Source organism: Mytilus edulis, chromosome 7 (genome assembly GCF_963676685.1).
Source record: "Mytilus edulis chromosome 7, xbMytEdul2.2, whole genome shotgun sequence".
NCBI classification, from domain to species: domain Eukaryota; kingdom Metazoa; phylum Mollusca; class Bivalvia; order Mytilida; family Mytilidae; genus Mytilus; species Mytilus edulis.
Genome location: NC_092350.1, coordinates 3,151,868 through 3,171,416, shown reverse-complemented (window position 1 = coordinate 3,171,416; position 19,549 = coordinate 3,151,868). Strand labels below are relative to the sequence as shown.

General features: G+C 32.0%; 1 protein-coding gene across 5 annotated transcripts; it reads left to right on the top strand.

Annotated features, from left to right (window-relative positions):
* Positions 1 to 11,080: 11,080 nt before the first annotated feature.
* On the top strand, positions 11,081 to 18,843 carry LOC139529743 (apoptosis regulator BAX-like). Of its 5 annotated transcripts, none has more exons than XR_011665884.1 (9): positions 11,091 to 11,247; positions 12,905 to 13,054; positions 13,567 to 13,651; positions 14,594 to 14,729; positions 15,263 to 15,361; positions 16,065 to 17,414; positions 17,699 to 17,872; positions 17,933 to 18,042; positions 18,212 to 18,843. XR_011665884.1 is itself a non-coding variant. In XM_071325613.1 (6 exons), the coding sequence occupies exons 1-6, from the start codon at positions 11,208 to 11,210 to the stop codon at positions 16,170 to 16,172; spliced, it is 630 nt and encodes a 209-aa protein (XP_071181714.1). In that variant the 5' UTR covers positions 11,081 to 11,207; the 3' UTR covers positions 16,173 to 18,843. The 5 variants fall into 5 exon arrangements, 2 of the variants coding, with proteins under 2 accessions (XP_071181714.1, XP_071181715.1); XR_011665883.1 differs by having other exon boundaries at positions 12,905 to 13,066; XR_011665882.1 differs by having other exon boundaries at positions 12,905 to 13,066; positions 16,065 to 17,872.
* The last annotated feature ends 706 nt before the right edge of the window (positions 18,844 to 19,549 follow it).

The following is a 19,549-nucleotide window of genomic DNA, read 5'->3' as shown; positions in this document are numbered from 1 at the left end:
TGAAGTATATTTCAAGTGGTGGTAAAAGTTTCAACCAGATCTTTGAAGCCAGAAATAAGAAAATTACACTTGTTTGAATTTCTCACTGTACGATCAGTCTCGCTTGTTTATTTTAAAACTGTATGATCAGTCTTTATGTCACTGTATTCTAGTGGTGATTTCAAAGTTATTTACGATACATTAGAAGGTGGCATTTTTCTAAATAACACAAATATATTTCAATACATTCACATCCTGAAAACTTATGAAACATGTTTTAGCTTGATTGGGTGTACTCGACTTACTACTTTAAGTATAAGGATGTTTAAATGTTGCTAAAATAAGAGGAAGGTTTGATGTATACTAGTATATAAGTTTCAGAAATGTCCTCCGTTATACTTAAAATTGTACAAACACACAGATTTAGTTGTTACATAAAAATGCATGTATTTACACACATTCGAGGCCTTACTGAGGCCTATAATTGATCACAGTTCCTTCACTTTGTTTAAGATGTAGAGCTATATAAAAAAGAAGATGTGGTATGATTGCCAATGAGACAACTATCCACAAAAGACCAAAATGACACAGACATAGACAACTATAGGTCACCGTACGGCCTTCAACAATGAGCAAAGCCCATACCGCATAGTGAGCTATAAAAGGCCCCGATAAGACAATGTAAAACAATTCAAACGAGAAAACTCTCTTTGACACTCAATTGTACACCACTTTGTCAAGCGGAGGGTTATAGTGATAAAGAAGTCCGTCTTTCCGTTCGTCCGTTGGACCGGTACAATATGTTCCGCCGGTTTTGTAAGCGCATCTCCTCATAAACCACTTAATATACATTGGGGGTTCCGGCCATTTTTAAATGGAGAGGGGTCCAATCCAGGAGAAAAGGGGATTCCAAATATATGTTCCCATACAAATGAATTGATAGTTAAAAAGGGTTTCAAACTGCCGGATCCCCTTTTTTTGAATCCGTCACTGATATAACTATTAATTAATCTTATTCGGATTCCTTATCATAAATGATAATGACTGTATTGTGTACCGTCTATTTCGATTTTTAGTAAAAATCTTTAATGGGGTTACTTTATATAAGATACGGACTTGAACATTAAATTATATGGGGGCACCCATCAGGTATTTCCAACACCTCCTAAACCAATCATTAAAGTTTTCTGAAATTGCTCCATTTTTACTCGATTAATGCATTGTGGACCTTCTATTTCTGTAAACTTACCAAAATTATATCACATGAATTATCCCCCTACGCAAAGCTGTCTTTTACCATTTTTTGTTATTTTAAAAGACAAGCTTGATTTATGTTATCATCAATTGGAGTCAACGGCGGACGGTGTAAATAATCTTTAAAAATGTAATAGCTAAACAGATAACTGTAACGATACACTATTACAAAGTCCACAAGCGAATCATGTATTACCTTTTAGGCATTTGATTTTAAATAAGACTGATGGAACAAAAATACAATTATTTTGCCGTCTAAAAAATTCATCAGATATATATTTGTATTGTCTGATGAAAGTAATTACACGTTACAGTTCCCTGGATAGTTCATAATATCACATATGTATACACGTATATACCTTCAAATTGCTGTTGTTTTTTCTTCAAAATCACGACTGGTCATACAGTCAAAAAATCTGAAATCGCTTCTAGAATACAGTCAGTTCTAGACTGATCGTACAGTAATTTATTTTGGGATCCTCAAGGAAAACATATTTTTTTATGGGAAATACGAATATTCTACTTAAATACGAAAAGAATATTGAAACAGTATATATTTAACTGTAAACTGATGCAAATATTTGCAATAAAAGATTATTTGCTTTGTACTACGAGAGCAAAATTGTCCATCGATTTCACTTTTTTCTACCAAGTTGATGTGATGCACACGTATATTTTATATTCTAATGCATGTTTTTGTTACAGTAACTCATATTTATGATGCTATACATACCTTGAAGATGTTCAAAGCACTTTATAGATATAGAAGTAAACAAATGATGAGAAAAGTTACCGTAGGCAAAACCGTTCTGTTAGCCAGTTGGAAATCATCGCTTCGAAAATCGCGACTTCCGGATTGCGTACAGAATAGTATCTACACTGTGATTATGTACAGTGGCTTTATAGTTTAAATTAATAAGTTGTTGTGGATCCTTCAAGTGTTAGAGTGGATATGCCACTTTTGAAGGATTCCAGGGTGTCAGACATACCTATTGCTTCAGGTAGTGAGTTCCAGTCCGAAATAGTGCGAGGATAGAATGAAAATTTATAGAAATCTTTATTTGTAGATATTTGCCTAAATTTATGTTTCCCCCTGGTACGTCTATCAGATATTGTTAAATTGTCCTTAGGAACTTCCACTAACCCCCAATTTATTTTATACAGCATAGTTAATCTAGCTTTTTTCCTTCTTATTTCTAAATTTTCCCATTCCAAAGATTTGATTAAGTTTGAAACTGCACCAGGTAATCTGTCTTTATAATCATTGAAGACAAACCTGGCTGCCTTACGCTGTACCTGCTCAACCTGAGTGATGTGATGTTTTTTGTACGGATCCCAGACAGGGGAAGAGTATTCGACGACTGGACGGACAAGTGATGTGTACGTAAGGTTTTTAACCTTACGTGTGCAGTTTTTCAGGTTCCTACGAAGAAAACCTAAGGTTTTATTTGCCTTACAAGTAATATTGTTTATATGTGTTCCCCAATCAAGATCATGGCTTATAGTTACGCCTAAATATTTACTGTCTTTTACTGCTTCTAAAACATGATTGTACAATATATAATCAAAAGAGGAAGGTTTACTTTTTTTTAGAAATATGAATTACATAACACTTCTCAGGATTTAAATTCATTTGCCAGTCCTCTTCCCATTTTACTAAACTAGATAAATCTTTTTGGAGTAATTGTGCATCAGAACTATTATTTACATTTCTATACAATAAACAGTCATCTGCAAAAAGTCTTGCATTGCAAGTTACATGTTCGGGTAGGTCATTAATAAAGAGTAAAAATAATGTTGGGCCTAAAACTGTTCCCTGAGGCACACCAGAGAGCTAATTTTGAAGATTTAACACCATTTAATAGTACTTGCTGTTGCCTGTCAGCTAAAAAGTCATTTATTCAATTTAAATTTTGATTTCTAATACCATAAAATTCTAATTTCTGGGCTAATCTTTGATGGGGAACTTTATCAAAAGCTTTGGAAAAATCTAAAAGTATGACATCTATTTGGTTACCATATCCTAATGATTTTGCAAGATCTTGTATGCTGATGATAAGTTGGGTTTCACAAGACCTTTTACTTCTAAACCCATGTTGACTATCATTTAACATATTATTAAGTGTAAGATGTTTCCTTATGTTGCTTGTTAAAATATGTTCTAGAATTTTGCAACATATTGCAGTTAATGAAACTGGTCTATAATTTATAGCGTTATGCTTGTCACCTTTTTAAATATTGGTACAACATTAGCCTGCTTCCAATCATTTGGGATTTTACCAGTATCAATAGATTTTTGGAAAAAGAATGTCAAAAATGGAGACAATTCTTCTGCAAAATTATGTAAAAAATATGCTGGCAGATTATCAGGGCCAGTGGCTTTGTGTGGATTTAAGTGTTTAAGTAACTTTAATAAGCCATTATTACTAATAAATATGTCTGGCATAGTGGGGTGTGGACTAGTACCTTTATTTGTTGGTCAAATGTTGTTATACTTTTTATGTGCACATAATACGTTGTATCTTATTTCAAAAGAAAACATTTTAGACATCTTTAACTTTGATTTTGACAGATTTTGAGAGAGATAGATATAATAAGATGTGGTATGAGTGCCAATGAGACAACTCTCCATTCAAGTCAATTATAAAAGTAAACCATTATAGGTCAAGGTACGGTCTTCAACACGGAGCCTTGGCTTACACCGTACAGCAAGCTATAAAGCCCCCCCCCCCCCCCCCAAAAAAAAAAAACAAAAAAAAAAAAACACCGGGAAAACCAACGGTCTAATCTATAAATAAAAAAACGAGAAACGAGAAACGAGAAACGAGGAACATGTATGAACTACATCAACATACGACAACTACACGGCCGACACTCGGCTAACCGAGAGATTGGTCGGTTAATCTATATTGAGTATGCGGCTATATGGGCGATTGGTCTGTTAATCGGGTTGGTTATACGTCTGTTAAGAGTAAAAGGCTTAATTTAATGTTAAACTCTATCAAATATACAGATTTTTGGCATGTTATAAGAACCAAATCAAAAAAAGAAAAGTGTCTGACAAAATTCTATCTATCATAGAACATTTTGCACTTGTAAACATATTTCTTAGTCTGCGCAGTTTTCAGTAAAACTAAAAGGCGTCGCGCAAGTATGTAGTATTTATGCTTATATGCATGGCATTTTTTTTAATAAAAGGCGAAACAAACAAATTTAGATATCATTTAAAGGACAAAAAATAGTACTGTGGTTCTAAAAAATAAATCGACATTAGTAAATATTTCATAATTGTAAAATAACGTGAATAATACCATGTTTTAGTGAAAATTATGGGAATAAAGTCTGTTAATGGGTTGGACAATTGAAATTGTGTCAGTTAAGAGTTATTTAGCCACTACAATAATTTTGCTACCTTTATATTTTCCCCTTGAAAAATTTAAGAATGAGATGTTCCTGAGTAAACAAAAATGACAATACGGTGCCACAGTATCCTAGAAAGAGCATTTTTATTTTGACTTACTTTGCATTTTATTGAAGGGTATGTCACTGCAATATAGCGTGATATGGATTGGCCCCTGGAATATGCATGAATATGTTATTGACGTTTTCAATCAGCCTTAATTTTTGTGTCGAAGTAGCACGTTCTCAATTCCGACTGAAAGTGTCTTTCTAATACAACACAGGGTACATATAACGTGTTCTCGTTCATATATGATCATGATATTTGTCACTGGACGTTAAACCCTAATTCGTCAGCATCATCCAATTGGTTCTTTTCTTCTATTACTTAATCATATGTTGTTTACAAATCACTCTAAGGAAGTAAACGGAAAGGAGCGAATGCAGCTACATTTGGTTATTTTAAGTTTCAATTCATTGTATTCCGTTTAGTTCCTTTCTACATAAGTGCAGAGGAGAATTACAGTTGTCTATGGTGACCGGTGAAGTCCATTTCGCGTTTTCGCGATTTCGCCTTTCATATTCTATAGGGCGAAAACGCGAAATCGCGAAAAGGCGAAATCGCGAAGTCGAAAACGCGAAGTCGAAAACGAGAAATCGGTTTCGCGTTTTCGCGTTTTCGACTTCGAAATTTCGCGTTTTCGCCATATAGAATATGTAAGGCGAAAACGCTAAAGCGCTAAAACGCAAAATGGCATTAACCTGCCACCATAGTTGTCCGCATGTAAACTTCTAGAATTTGTCACCAATATAAGTACATCGCAATCCGTTACTGTTTCAACAGCCATCGGTGTTTCATGTGTGTATTCTTAAACAAGTATTATTTTTCTCCCCTTTTTTTAGCAATGTATCACTCTCTACTGTCCTTATATATTATTCTATATTCTGCATTTCCATCCAGATTCTCGTGTATACCATGAGGGTCCGGATTGGGGGTATTGTTTATTTCTGTATTCTTTAAATTGTTATGTCATTTTTTCTACATTTTATTTATCTTACTCATTATTTTTTCGTTATTTTTCATATTTTGTCATCCCAATATATTTTACTTACTGATGTTTAGTTACATTACGACGTTTATCTCTGATTTATATACTGGTTACCAATGTAGATGACAGATTTGTGTCATTCATGACAATTTAACAGAACCAACATGATATATGCGATCATTCTTGGATGAAATTAATATTACTTTAATATTACACTTTTTGAAACCATTTTTATCAATTTTCAATTTCATGTGTTGTTTCCGTATATGTTATGTTTCATTGCTCATGTGTTATTTCCGTATATTTTAGCCACTCGTCTTGAGCCTACTCATTTGATCCGATAACACCCAATATAGCAGTAAAATTATACTTTTATTGCCATTCATAACTCTTAACAGACCAATTAACAGACCGGGTTTTATACATCCGACCCATTAACAGACCAGGGTTTAAATAAAGATTGATTTATGTCACCAAAATACAGATTTTCGTGTAGATTTTTCACACAATGATATCAATACGATTAACAAACATAATGCCTTTCTTTTTTCGATGTTCAAAATATTGAATGCAAGTAAATTTAACCAATGTGTCATTTTGTGTACATTTTATGTGTGTAAAATGTGTATAAATTTATTGATGAGTAACCCGCCTTTTCATTTTATAGATCGTACATCGAAGCTAGAAAAATAATAATTACACAACTGAATTCAGTACATTGAATTGTTTTGTTAGACATGGATACTTTTGATGATGAAAATATATTTAGAAAGTTATACAATGAAACATGCTGAACTTTCAATGATTTTCTCGATAACACCTGATTAACAGACTTTAGCCAACCCGATTAACAGACCAACCGCCGATATAGCCGCATACTCAATATAGATTAACCGACCAATCTCTCGGTTAGCCGAGTGTCGGCCGTGAACTACTGAACATCAGATTCCTGACTTACAATTGCAGCGGGATTAAACGTTTTAATGGTACCAAACCTTCTCCCTTATCTGTAACATCACAACATAGAAAGACACACTATACAATATCAATAGGAATGGCTTAACTCAATCATAAACTATTTACACAAATGAACATAGTACACTGAACGAATAAATTTGATCTATGATAAAATGTAAATACAAAGTAAATAAAAACAAGTTTTAGCTAGACAGCAATTTTACTGTTGTGATTGCATGACAACAGCATCATGGCCTAGTGTTTTGATCAAAACCAAACTCAATACCACGGGTTATAGAAATTGAGATGTTTAATAAGTCTAGCAAACTTCACCTGCGACATCGAAAGAAGAAATGAAACAGCAGATCAGTGGCGGATCAAGAATTTTTACAAGGGATGGGGACGCGTCAGTCATGCGTGCGGACACAATAGGACATGCAATAGTTTACATATAATTAGCATTAAATAGATATAATGAATTGATTGTTTTTTTGCATTTTAATGCCACTTTTTAGCACCGCATTTAGGATTGGAATCGAGTGCACCCGAACGAGCGATGTTTGAACGGAGTCGAACTCACAACCTCAGTGTTGACTGGCTAGTGGTTACAGTCGTAACTACTTAGACCACTCGGCCACCGAGGCCTCTTAAATAGATAGATATAAGAATATGCATATGTCACAAGTGGTATGAGTGACAATGAGGCATTTCTCAACCCAAGTCACAATTTGTAAAAAGTAAACCCTATATGAGTATAGGCTAAAGTACTGCATTCATCACGGAGTCTGGGCTCACACCGAACAGCAACCTTTAAATGAAAACAAATATATAGATTAAACATTTTAACAGGTCGCGTCAATTAACTTTCATCCTAACAAAAACAGTATAGTTTAACCGTACAAAATACAAACTAAACTATATGCAAACAAATAGCTTAAACATTTTAACAGGCCGCTCCAATTAACCTTCATCCTAACCAGAAACAGTTTATAGTTTAACCGTATAAAATATAAACTAAACTATAATCAATTGCAAGTCTCAACTCGATTAACAAAACAGGTAAACATACACTGAACGAATTTAAAGCATAAAAGCATGCATGTATATAAAAATTAATCGAGAAGCGCATACTGTAGCAACTATTGCGATATAAAATTATTTCATTTATTATAATTACTTAAAAAAATGCAAAGTTAACGGACAGTAACTAAAATTTGACATTATAAAAGAATGATAAAGTGGTAATTGAGACTAATATAACGATCATGTATAACAAAACGAGTCTAAATTGAAAACTACGTTCAAACCTATGATTGCGTTGGATAAAAACTAATATAAAAATGAAGCTTTCGATGGCCGGGTGTTACCTTTCCACGTCAGTTTTAATCTGGCGTCGTACTACAGTATATGATATATAAGGCATGGAGATATGTTATTTTTTACAGATCAGCTAAATTATCTATAGTATTAATGTAAGATACAGTCACAGAAAATAATTATATTTATAAGTACGTCTGAGCCAGTGACAACTCTACAACAGATTTATGATATCCATCGGATCACCAGCAGTGATGGTGATACATGGCTGTGTACATAATATATATGTTCCAGACCGTATGAGTATTTGGACCGTACGCGTACGGTCTGGACCGTATGCGTATTTTTCAAAATACTCATACGGTCGGACCGTACGCGTACGGTCTGACTAATATTAAAAAGTTGGTCAAGTTTATTAGTTACAAATGCATATAGCAGATCAACATAACTTAACTATTAAATTAATATAAAAAAGCTCAATTGTAATTGAAACAAAAACTTTATATATTAACTTCTTTTTAAATTCACGCTAATTAAACCTGTTAGTCTCTTGAATTAAGCATGTCGATCAGTAATACATTAATTGAATTATGATCAATGAAATTGAAGATATTGGAAGTAAACATAATGTGGGAGGTCAATTGTTTTAGAATATTTAGCAATTTTACAAAAAATGCAAATGCAAAGGAACATGCATGAACTGCATACATGAAAATGTAAAAAATATTACGTTACTTGGCTTGTGTCCCCTTGGGCGAGAGTACCAAAATAGGGTTCAGATATAAAATTAAACAAATACTTAATTTCAAATGTTCGTTTGTTCATTCTATCTATCATTGTAATAAATTATCAATAACAATTTGTAAAACTAAAAATAAAGGTTGTGATAAATGCTTGTTTCAATTTAACCCATATGATCAAATAACATGTATGGTCAGCTCGTACTGGACCGTACGCGTATACTCATACGGTCCGACCGTACGCGTATGGTCGGACCGTACGAGTATACGTATACGGTCCGGACCGTACGCGTACGGTCTGGACCGTATGCGTACTTTTTCAAAATACTCATACGGTCGGACCGTACGCGTACGGTCTGATTAATATGATTAAGAAGTTGCTTAAGTTTATAAGTTACAAATGCATGTAACAGATCAACATAACTTAACTCTCAAATTAATATGGAAAAGTTCAATTGTAATTGAAATAAAAACCTTATTTTTTAACTTTTTAAAAAATTCACGCTAATTAAATCTGTTACTATCTTGTTTTTAGCATGTCGATCAGTAATACATTAATTGAATCATTAAATTGACGATATCGGAAGTAAACATAATGTGGAAGGACAATTGTTTTAGAATATTAGAAACTTTACAAAAAAATGCAAATGCAAAGGAACATGAATGACCTGCAAACATGTAATTGTAAAATATATTACATTACTTGTGGTAGCAAGTGTCACCTTGGGCGAGAATACCAAAATAGGATTCAGATATACAATTAAACAAATATTTAATTTCAATTGTTCATTTGTTCATTTTATCCATCTAATTGCAATGATAACAATTTATAAAACTAAAAATAAATGTTTGTTTAAAATTAACCCATATGATCCAACAACATGTATGGTCAGCTCTTACTGGACCATATGCGTATACTAATATATTAATATACGGTCCGGACCGTACGCGTACGGTCCAAATACTCATATGGTCTGGAACATATACAACTCGTCTAAACATCAACCCGACAATGTTAGATCTGTAAATTTGCTTTTGCAAATTTTTTGTTCTTCCCTCGCCGGGATTCGAACCCATGCGTCTGAAATGTCGACTTTTATAAAATATAAAGTTTCTCGCAGAAGCATGAGAAGGTAATCAAAGGTTTTGAGACGATGCAAATATTCAACATTAGAATATGAATAAATATCTTTAACCAATGAATTCAAAATATCAATATCTATACAGAATATGAAATTTATAGTTTAAACAAGGGAAATAATAATGACATAATAATCCTAACTGCCACAAAAGCAAGCTATACACTGTGCGTTAATGTCTGTTTTAATGTATATATGTGTTCAAGTTATAGAATAAAGATTTTCAAAAGTCAGGTTCAAACCTCTCATGGGGGATATCCCTTATGAATCTGGATATTTGGCAGGTCTTTTTTTTATTCAATAAAATATTTGTTTTCTTTAAATAGTTAGATCATAGATGTATTATATCTATGGTTAGATGTACGTTCGGTCTCACTAATTAGCATCAAGAAGCGCCAATAAGCGATAGGAAGCGTCAATGAGCGACAGGAAAAAACAAATTAACGACAAGTAGAATTAAATTAGCGACAAGAGGTATAATTTATTGACAGGAAAACAAATTTTAGCGTTAATTTTTTTTTTTATTAATTATTCTAAATTAATAGATTTGTTGAAACCATTTTTAAGCATTATCTTGTACATGTTGTAACATGTACAAGGTTCTTTTATATGTTCGTGTACTATATTTCTGTATTTATGTTATAATAATATGTACAAAATCGCAACTTGAACAAGACATATATATATATATATGTCTTACTCTTCATATCTTCAGTTGACAGCATAGTGTATAGAGGAATGAAATAATACATATGTAGAGTCGGCATATATACAAATAAATTCTAAGCAGAATTTTTTTTGTCTTAACACAGCAAAAGGTCAAAATATCTACATCATTGATAAAAAAACTGAAGAAAAACAACAAAAAAACAGTGAAAGGTGTCGATGTTTCGATTAAACAGGGGGATCATTTCCATCTTTTACTAATTTTCAATTGTCATTTTTTTTTGTCTTGACACGACAAACGGTTAAAATATCTACATAATTGATAAAAAAAATTAAAACAACAAAATTAAGGTACATGTACATGATAAAAAAGGGAGAAAAAGGGGGTCATTTCTATAATATTTTTTTAATTTTCAATTGCCATTTTTTCTCTTTTTCTTATGGTATAATCAGATAATTTATTTTCAATAGATCTATTTGTAAATTAACTTTCTTGTCGCTTTTATTTTTCATTTTGTCCCTTATTAGTAAGACCGTTCCGTTCTTCTCCTCTCTTGCTTATTCTTTTATTTCGGTTAGTAGTCTTACCTGGAAATCCAAACGTATCGTCGACCTAGAATTAAAGCCGGAAGTAAGTTATGAAGGTTACCACTGTCGAAAAGAAATTCAACATTTTACCGAATCGGACAGAAAACACATTAGTTTAAATGGCAGCAGCACAAGGAACATACAACCCCTTACTTTCCAGTAAGCTGACAGTCTGTCATTATTGTTACACTCTCTCTCGCAGAAATTTTATCAATTAGTAAATCAATTTTGTATAATTTTTGGCCGCAGTCTTCCTTTTCCACACTAAATATACTGCCCATATTAAACATGATGAATATTCTGGCAAGTTATATAATATATATCCTCGCATTTAACTTTAATATTGAATCTTGGTCACTGAATATCCCATGTGTAGTTTTTATCCAATACTAGACCCAAAATTTTTAAAACAAGTAAAAGCCTCATTGTCATTGCAATACACCCCATATTGCTATTTGTCTGCCATTACTGGACGTCGCAAAGGTCCTTCCACATTTTGACGTCTTATTAGAAAATATCTAACACCACAATGGAAATGTGATAGTTGCATGACATCAAAAGTTCATCTGGGTTAAGCGGAACAGATCTAATGTGTATATCTAATGGCGATAATGTGTATAATCTGGAAAATCAGAGAGAAAAAATAATATGGAGACAAAGTCCCCTATTACAGTAGAAAAATCAATAAAAAAAGATAAAAAAAAAATTTCGGGAAAATTTCCCGAAATTTTCATTTTACTATAATGAACTCAAAATTGTTAATATTTTTTTGTCACTTTTTTTAATTTCTACAATTGCACAGAACGCAGAAATCATCTACTTCCTTCTTCCAGTCTTGTTGTTATGAGACTTTGAGTAGTCTAGTAAAATAGAGGACCTCGAGGAACACAATACCAATTTCATTTTTAATAATTCTTTGTCTTTGATATGAATAAACGTTATCTGATGATTGCATTTCTTTGTTTACATTGAACATGATGTCATAACTTAAATAACGTCACAAGTAAAATCCCTAACAACAGAACCAAAATCAGAAACAGTACGGTATATATCCCTTTCTTTTCAATAGATTTTGAAGTTGCAAAAAAAATAATTCATTCATACTTCCTCCCCTTTCACAGGTAATGCCTGCCTCATATTAAACTTTATATGCTATTGCTATTTTGGGATTTGCAACACTTGTCACTTGACCAGATAATTTGTCAAACTTTATTTTTGACTTCATACAACAATCCATTTCCTTTATTATGTCAGACATTTTATCTTGTGCATGTTGTGATTAACAAATGTAAGATTTTTTTTTACACAGCATTCACAGAGATTATTTGCCCAACCTGGTTATCATAGCTATAGTGTATTGAATTAAACATGTTAGAATATTTTCCATATTTTACTTTTAAAGTTAGGTAATTAGTTTACGAAGGTCAGTTTAAAATAAACCAGACTAATGTTGCTCATTGTTGAAGGTGGTACGGTGACCTACATGTATAGTTGTTAATTTCTGTGTCATTTGTTCTCTTGTGAAGAGTTGTCTCATTGGCAATCATATCACAACTTCTTTTTATATAATCATGATAATGGTAAGACAATAATATTAGGTATGCAGTTGAACATATTAAATTAGTACTGCATATCTCATAAAAAAGACACTACCGTATGCATGGAAATTATCATTATATTATATATGTTTCTATTTTAAATCCGTTTGGCTTTGCCTTCTATCATTTCTGTTATAGATCTATACTAAACCCTCTCTTGAATAAGTAACGAAAAGAATGCTTAGACCAGAAATAAATTGATGTTTTTGTTCTTTCAGAAAAAATGCCAAGAGAATACAAGCGACAGTTAAGTAAAGATGACATAGGTAACCAAGCTAGAGTATTGTTGAACCACTTCATCCACGACAGAATATCTCGTGAACAAGGAGAGGAACAAGTGCCATCTACCGAGGAACTTCAAGAACCAGGTACCCCAACAGGTCAGAGAAAGCCCTTGTTATTATACCCCCAGCTACAAAGCCAGGTACCCCAACAGGTTAGAGAAGAAAGACCTTGTTATAATACCCCAAGCTACAAATAATGTCAAATGTTTTCCTCTGTATGTTTGAACGATGGTTTTTCATCACCAATTATATATCAGATATGTTTGTCAGAGCTTCTTGAAATTTGATAGACTCTTTATTTTAGCGTGTTATGTCGTGATATCATGTGCTTTTACATCAATCACCTATCACCTCCCTGTTTACCAAAAAAAAACGTTTGTATATATGGAAGGGTATTATAAGTGAGCATTACCCCCAAATTTAAACTGTGTTAAAGACTGTTAAACTGAAGGTATGTACCCTTTCTCCCAAATCACCAGACGTACGTACATGTTTTAACATATAAACGAATTTTTGTTTATAATTTTTTTTTGAAACCACCTTCATGAACATCACCCAATGATCAAAGTTATAACATAAGCTGATTATATTTGTAGGTCCACCATTAGAACACATTCAAGAAATAGGACGAGCATTACGATGTATAGGAGATGAATTAGACAAAAATGAAAACATTCAGAGGTATAGTATATAAACATGATAAATGAAGAAAAGTTCATTAGTAAGTGCCAATTGCAAAACAAAAATTGAAGGGTACAAGTGTTTTAATCAATAGTGCTCTTAAAAATTTTCAACAATTGGTAAATTGCATAAACATAAACATGATAACACATTTTACATATATATATATATTCATCCAATATCTAAACCTTTTTACATTAAACTAGATTTTTATTCTATTCACACAGACAAATGTTGCATAAACCTGTGTTTCTTACACACACAAAACAATTCTCTAAGCATGGGTGGGTTTTGTTTTACATGTCATCAGCTACATGTATTAGCATGCTAAATAAAAAGAAAATCTAGTTGAAACCTTATTAATATAAATATGGTAAAGATGTGGTATGAATGCCAATGAGATAATTCTCCTAGAGAAAAACAATTCAACAACCTTATGTACAGAACATAAATGAAAAACAAGCATGATAAACAGCAGCCAAAGACAATCTTCTGACTTTGGACAGGCACATACAGAGTGTGTCAGGGTTTAACACGCTAGCTAGTCCCAACTTTCCCCCTAAACTTGGAACAGTAGTTCAGCAAATCAACACCAGAACAGACTGTACAAAACAATAAGCCAAAAAACAAATATGATGAAGAGCAACAAACAATAGGTTCCTGTTTTGGGATATAAAGGATGTAGTAGGGTTAAACATATGATTTATATGAATGCTTATTATCACCCCCCTTGTGCTGTTGCAGATGTTTCTAAGCCTTGAATTTCATAATGAATAGATTAACTAACACATCAAGAAAAACTGAGGTAAACAAAAAGTCATCATGGAGTAAAAATAGTTTGTTATGACTGTTGCTAGGTTTTGAAAAGATATTTACACGAACAGTTAATATCATGCTGATGATGTAAGCTTGTTATTGATACCAGAATTTATTGTTTTTCAGTTTATGTTCACAAGTTTCTCCAGAAGCAACTACAGATACATTCCTGACTGTGGCCAAGAGTTTTTTCTCAGATGGAGTTTATAACTGGGGACGTGTAGGCAGTCTATTTTATTTTGCCTATAAAATGGTAGTCAAGGTGAGGATATTATGTTGTCGTGACTTAGGTCCTAAATGATGTCAGGGATTTCAATGTTTGCCATGTACATGTTTCATGGTTCACTTAGACACACTTTATGACACCACTGAACCAGCTAGTCTGAATAAAATTTCTGAGGTTTTTTTGAAAAAATTAATTACTATGAACATGATGCTTTTCTGTAAAACAATAAAGTTGAATGAAGAAAAATATATTATCAGAATACATAAGAATTTTACAATTCCCCCCCCCCCCCCCCCCTCCCCCCCCCCCAGAAACATTCATATTGCATTTTATATTTTGTTTGGATTGTTGCCCCTTAATTATGTATTTTATTGAAAGTTAATTTGTTGGTGCTAGCATGATAACAAACTTTAAATTGTCAAAACAACAAAACACATCTTGTTATTGAGAAGGTTGTACAACTGCATAAGATATAATTTCAGAATGAAGGGATTTGGTAAGCACTTTTTGTTAATAATAGATTAATTATCAACAGGATATAAAACACGTTATTTATTTATTTTTTACAGGCCTTGAATAAAATAGCATTAATAAGAGCAATAATAAATTGGGTGGTGAACTTTATAACAGATTATGTCGCCCCCTGGATAATAGAACGAGGGGGTTGGGTAAGTATTAGTAACCACGATAACTTTCTTTATAACTGAACATTATAAATGGTATTGTGGATTTTATGAAATTTCTTTAAACTATGCCTGGCTTGCCTGCTTTCAATTTTTGAAGGCTACTTCATATTATATAGTATTAAAAAGTGATCTTCAAAATCAATCATGTCAATATCAACACTGAAAAAACAGTACTTTAAGAACTCAATTCTAAACTATTTAAAAGACATCTTTGTCCTGTTGCCTATAGATAAGTTTACGTTGTCCATTGGCCATCAAATCTCCTTATTTATATAAAAAAGAGGGACGAAAGATACCAGAGGGACAGTCAAACTCATAATCGAAAATAAACTGACAACAAAATATAACACACACAATGAGGAAACTTTTCTTTTATTGCTGAATCTACGTTGTATAAATAATCCTAAAAGTGAGATTATACTGTTTATTTCTTTGTTCAGAAAGTATTCAACAACAAATACATGTTATCTGATCTATGGTCGGGTTGTTGTCTCTTTGGCACATTTCCCATTTCTAGTCTCAATTTTGTGTACAAAAATTGTACTTCTGTTCATCTAACTTGTTTTCTAACTTCTATTTGTGAACTATGTCTTTTTCAGTACAACAAAAGACATTTTCTGTTGTATGAACAATACCGGTAGGCTTCTCATAAAAAGTAAACATTTGTTTATCTTTCTCATTGTAGGAAGCCATTGAAGAATATTTTGGAACACCAAAAAACCAGATGATGTTTGTTTTAGGACTTGGGGCATTAACTGTTGTAGGAGTATATATATATAAAACTTGGAACTGATTGCTGAAGGCATTGTAAATTTTAAAGCTTCAGATTTGTCAATTACAAATTTTATGCAACTATTTGAACAATAAGTCTGACAACTGAGAAAACTATTGTATATTTCATGATCATGATGATGAACTGGTACCATTTATGTTATGACAGACTGATACCATTCATGAGAGTAAAGGACCATAGTCAGCACTTTTTTGATAAATTTGTTATTTTTAAGATTTAAATTGTTCTTAGGTCAAGGTCACCATATAAAACATTGTACAATAACAAGTAACTGCAATAACAGAAACAAATCTTGCAATAGAATCAATTAAGGTATAAATACCCAGAACAGTGTAAAAATGTTAAAACATGTTTTAGTTTTTTAATATAAAAACTAATGTTTTTCGTTACTGTATTTTTACATTGTCCATGTTGTCAATTGTAGTTGATTGCACACATACAAGAATTTCATTTGTATGTGTATAAAGAAGAAAAAAATGAATAAAATACAAAATTAAAAAACACAGCATTCATGAAGTTCCATTTATCTAATTTCAATCTTCTATCATCAAAAGAAATGTTGCTGTATGCTGGACACACAGCCTGACCTCAGTTCATTGCAATTTTTTTTTAAACCTTCTTTAAAAAAAAAAAGGTCCAATTTTGTAATTGATATTTGAAGTAGTTAAAGTTTTATAATTTGTTTTGGTAAAACTGTTTTAAGAGGAAGTAACAGCACTGGATTTTCATCCCTTTTTTTTATTATTAAACTGTCGGTAAATTTGATTTTGTTTAAATGTTGAAGTCATCTAAAATGATTTTCAGCTCGGTTTTTAATCAAATTGAATTTTCAATTTATTTGTTTCAAATTACTTCCCTTGGACTTATAGCAAATCTTCAGTTTTCCCTTTGTTTTACTTTTTGATATTCCAGTTTTTCTACATTTCACCAAAAAATAATCTTTTAACATAGACGAATGGTTAATATTAAACAGTATCCAGAATGTCAGGTTCTGAAAATCCTACAGTGTTTACCATGTACCGCATTTTATTTTTATGATTTGTCATACACTTACACATTGTTCCACATTGGTTGTTTTAATTGGTGCAAACACATTCATATCCAATAATAAGAAATCAGCGTGTCATTTGGTCAGTTTGGTTTTCTAGATGGTCAGTAATTGATTGTGACATCCTTTGCAGCATCTGTCCATCCCATCATTCTTACTTTGTAACATGTACAGATAAAAACCAATGTTACTTTGTTTGTAACATGTACAGATAAAAATCAATGGTAATAACATTTAAAAAAACCCTCAACAGTTGACAAATACAATCATTGATATTACTAAAACACAATCTTATAACTGTTTAACATAGAAACAAGTATGCAGTCATCTAATTATATGCTTATTTATATATGAACACATGCACCCCAACTCAGACAGGAAAATTTGTCTCAAATGAGCAGATTACATAGCTCAATAGAGAAATTGTGTAAATTAGACAGGTTGATTTAACATTTCTGATGGGCAAATTCCTCATCAGGAAGGGCAATGTATCACCTTGTCTGAGAACATTAATATCCTCACAGTTTTACAAAGCTGGGAAGTATTATCACATTGAAAAATTGATCCTTTTAATTTTTTCGAAATACAGTGAAACCTTACTTAGTCGAACTGAATGATTTTTTTGTAAAAGACTACTTGGCAGTAACAACTTGTTAATTAACTTTATAGTACTTTCTATTTCATTAACACAAACATCCTTCTAAAGAGATAGAGTAAATGTTAACCAAAGTTTAGTCAAACTGGTACTAAAATGTTGCTACACAGAAGTCAACAGTCAATCTAGGCTAAACATCCTAATTAAATAATTTTATGTTTTTTTCTGTTTTATATAAAGTTCTATTATTTTAGGTAATTTCGGAAGAAAAAGACATAGTCATAAATATTTTTTTTTGACTTAAAAGCATGCTACTCTTTATTGTTTTCTTCAGATAGCTATTGGTATTTCAACATGATAAGAAACAGTCGAAGACATTACTTATCTCACAACTAGAAGAATTAAGGTTTCATTGGAATTTGAAAAGGATCAAATTAGTTTTCATAGTTCCAGTTCTTTTCAAATGCCTGCCTTTTGAATAATGATAAAACTTATTTAAATATTTTTACTATGAGCCATCGATCCTACACATCTATACACATTTGATTCAGTTAACAGACAATCAATTTTATTCACTTGTTTGGTAGATGCATGTTACTGACTTTTCAAAGTTTATAAACTTAAAAGAGTCCTATCCAGAGGAACCCATCTTATGTGAACTTTTTGTTTGCAATAAGAATAATTGAAAATACAATAGGCTACCAACTATCCCTGACTTGTTTTACTTCATCACATTATAAAATTTCTTAGCTAAAAGGTCACCAATAAGAAGGTTACAAAATGACCAAAATGCACATTGTTGCCCTAATACAAATCAAAAGTATTTAAAATATGTTGAAAAAAGGTCTGTCAATTATTCAGACTGCAATAATTCAATAGAATTACTATAGGACTAAGTCCACAGAGTAGGTGTTCAGTCACAAGTTTTATTGTGTCATTAGAAGTAAAAAAAATATTGAGTAGAGTTCATAGAACAATGTATTTGTAATCATTTGTCAATTTAAACAATAAATTCATCAGTTTTATAATTTCCATGTGTTATTTTCAGACTTTATTACCAAGATCAATGCAATTTTTATTTTCAAAGCAACCTAGCTTAGGCCTGTAAACATTTGTACATCAAGTTCTATTTTACACATATAATCATCAATAGATAGCAAATAAAATTGTTGTTCTAGCGTTAAACATCAAATACAACAACACAGCCTTTCTTAAGACAATGACCCTTCAACACACTGGTTCTATTCAAGATGGATTTACTGGTTACTTAACATCCAGTGGCAAATATTTCATGCATGTTCATGACAATACAGGTTTTGAACATCTTAAGACTATTGTTGCCTCTTTTAAACGCTCTGGACTTTGCTTTCAGCATGTTCAGTATAAATTAAAGTTAGAAGGTAGTAATTTTATTTTTTTAATGAAGTTTGTTAAAAGTCTACCATCTTTTCAAGCTGATATAGCAAGAATACAAATATTGAAAGTGCATAATTTAATGTCATTGAAGAGTGGGTACAGCAAGGTTTCATTTAATTCAGAAGAGACTTTCTTTGCCTTATTTTCTCTTTCATTTTCAACTGCATGATTCGGTATTCTTGCGGTGAGTATGCTATGTTTTTGATTCCTGACTGGATAAAACCAAAGGTTGAAAATAGAAATTTGTCATTTCCGCTAAGCAAGCAGTAATTTAGCAATACCGTAAGCACTGTCGTCTCGGGAGTAAAAATGTTCGAG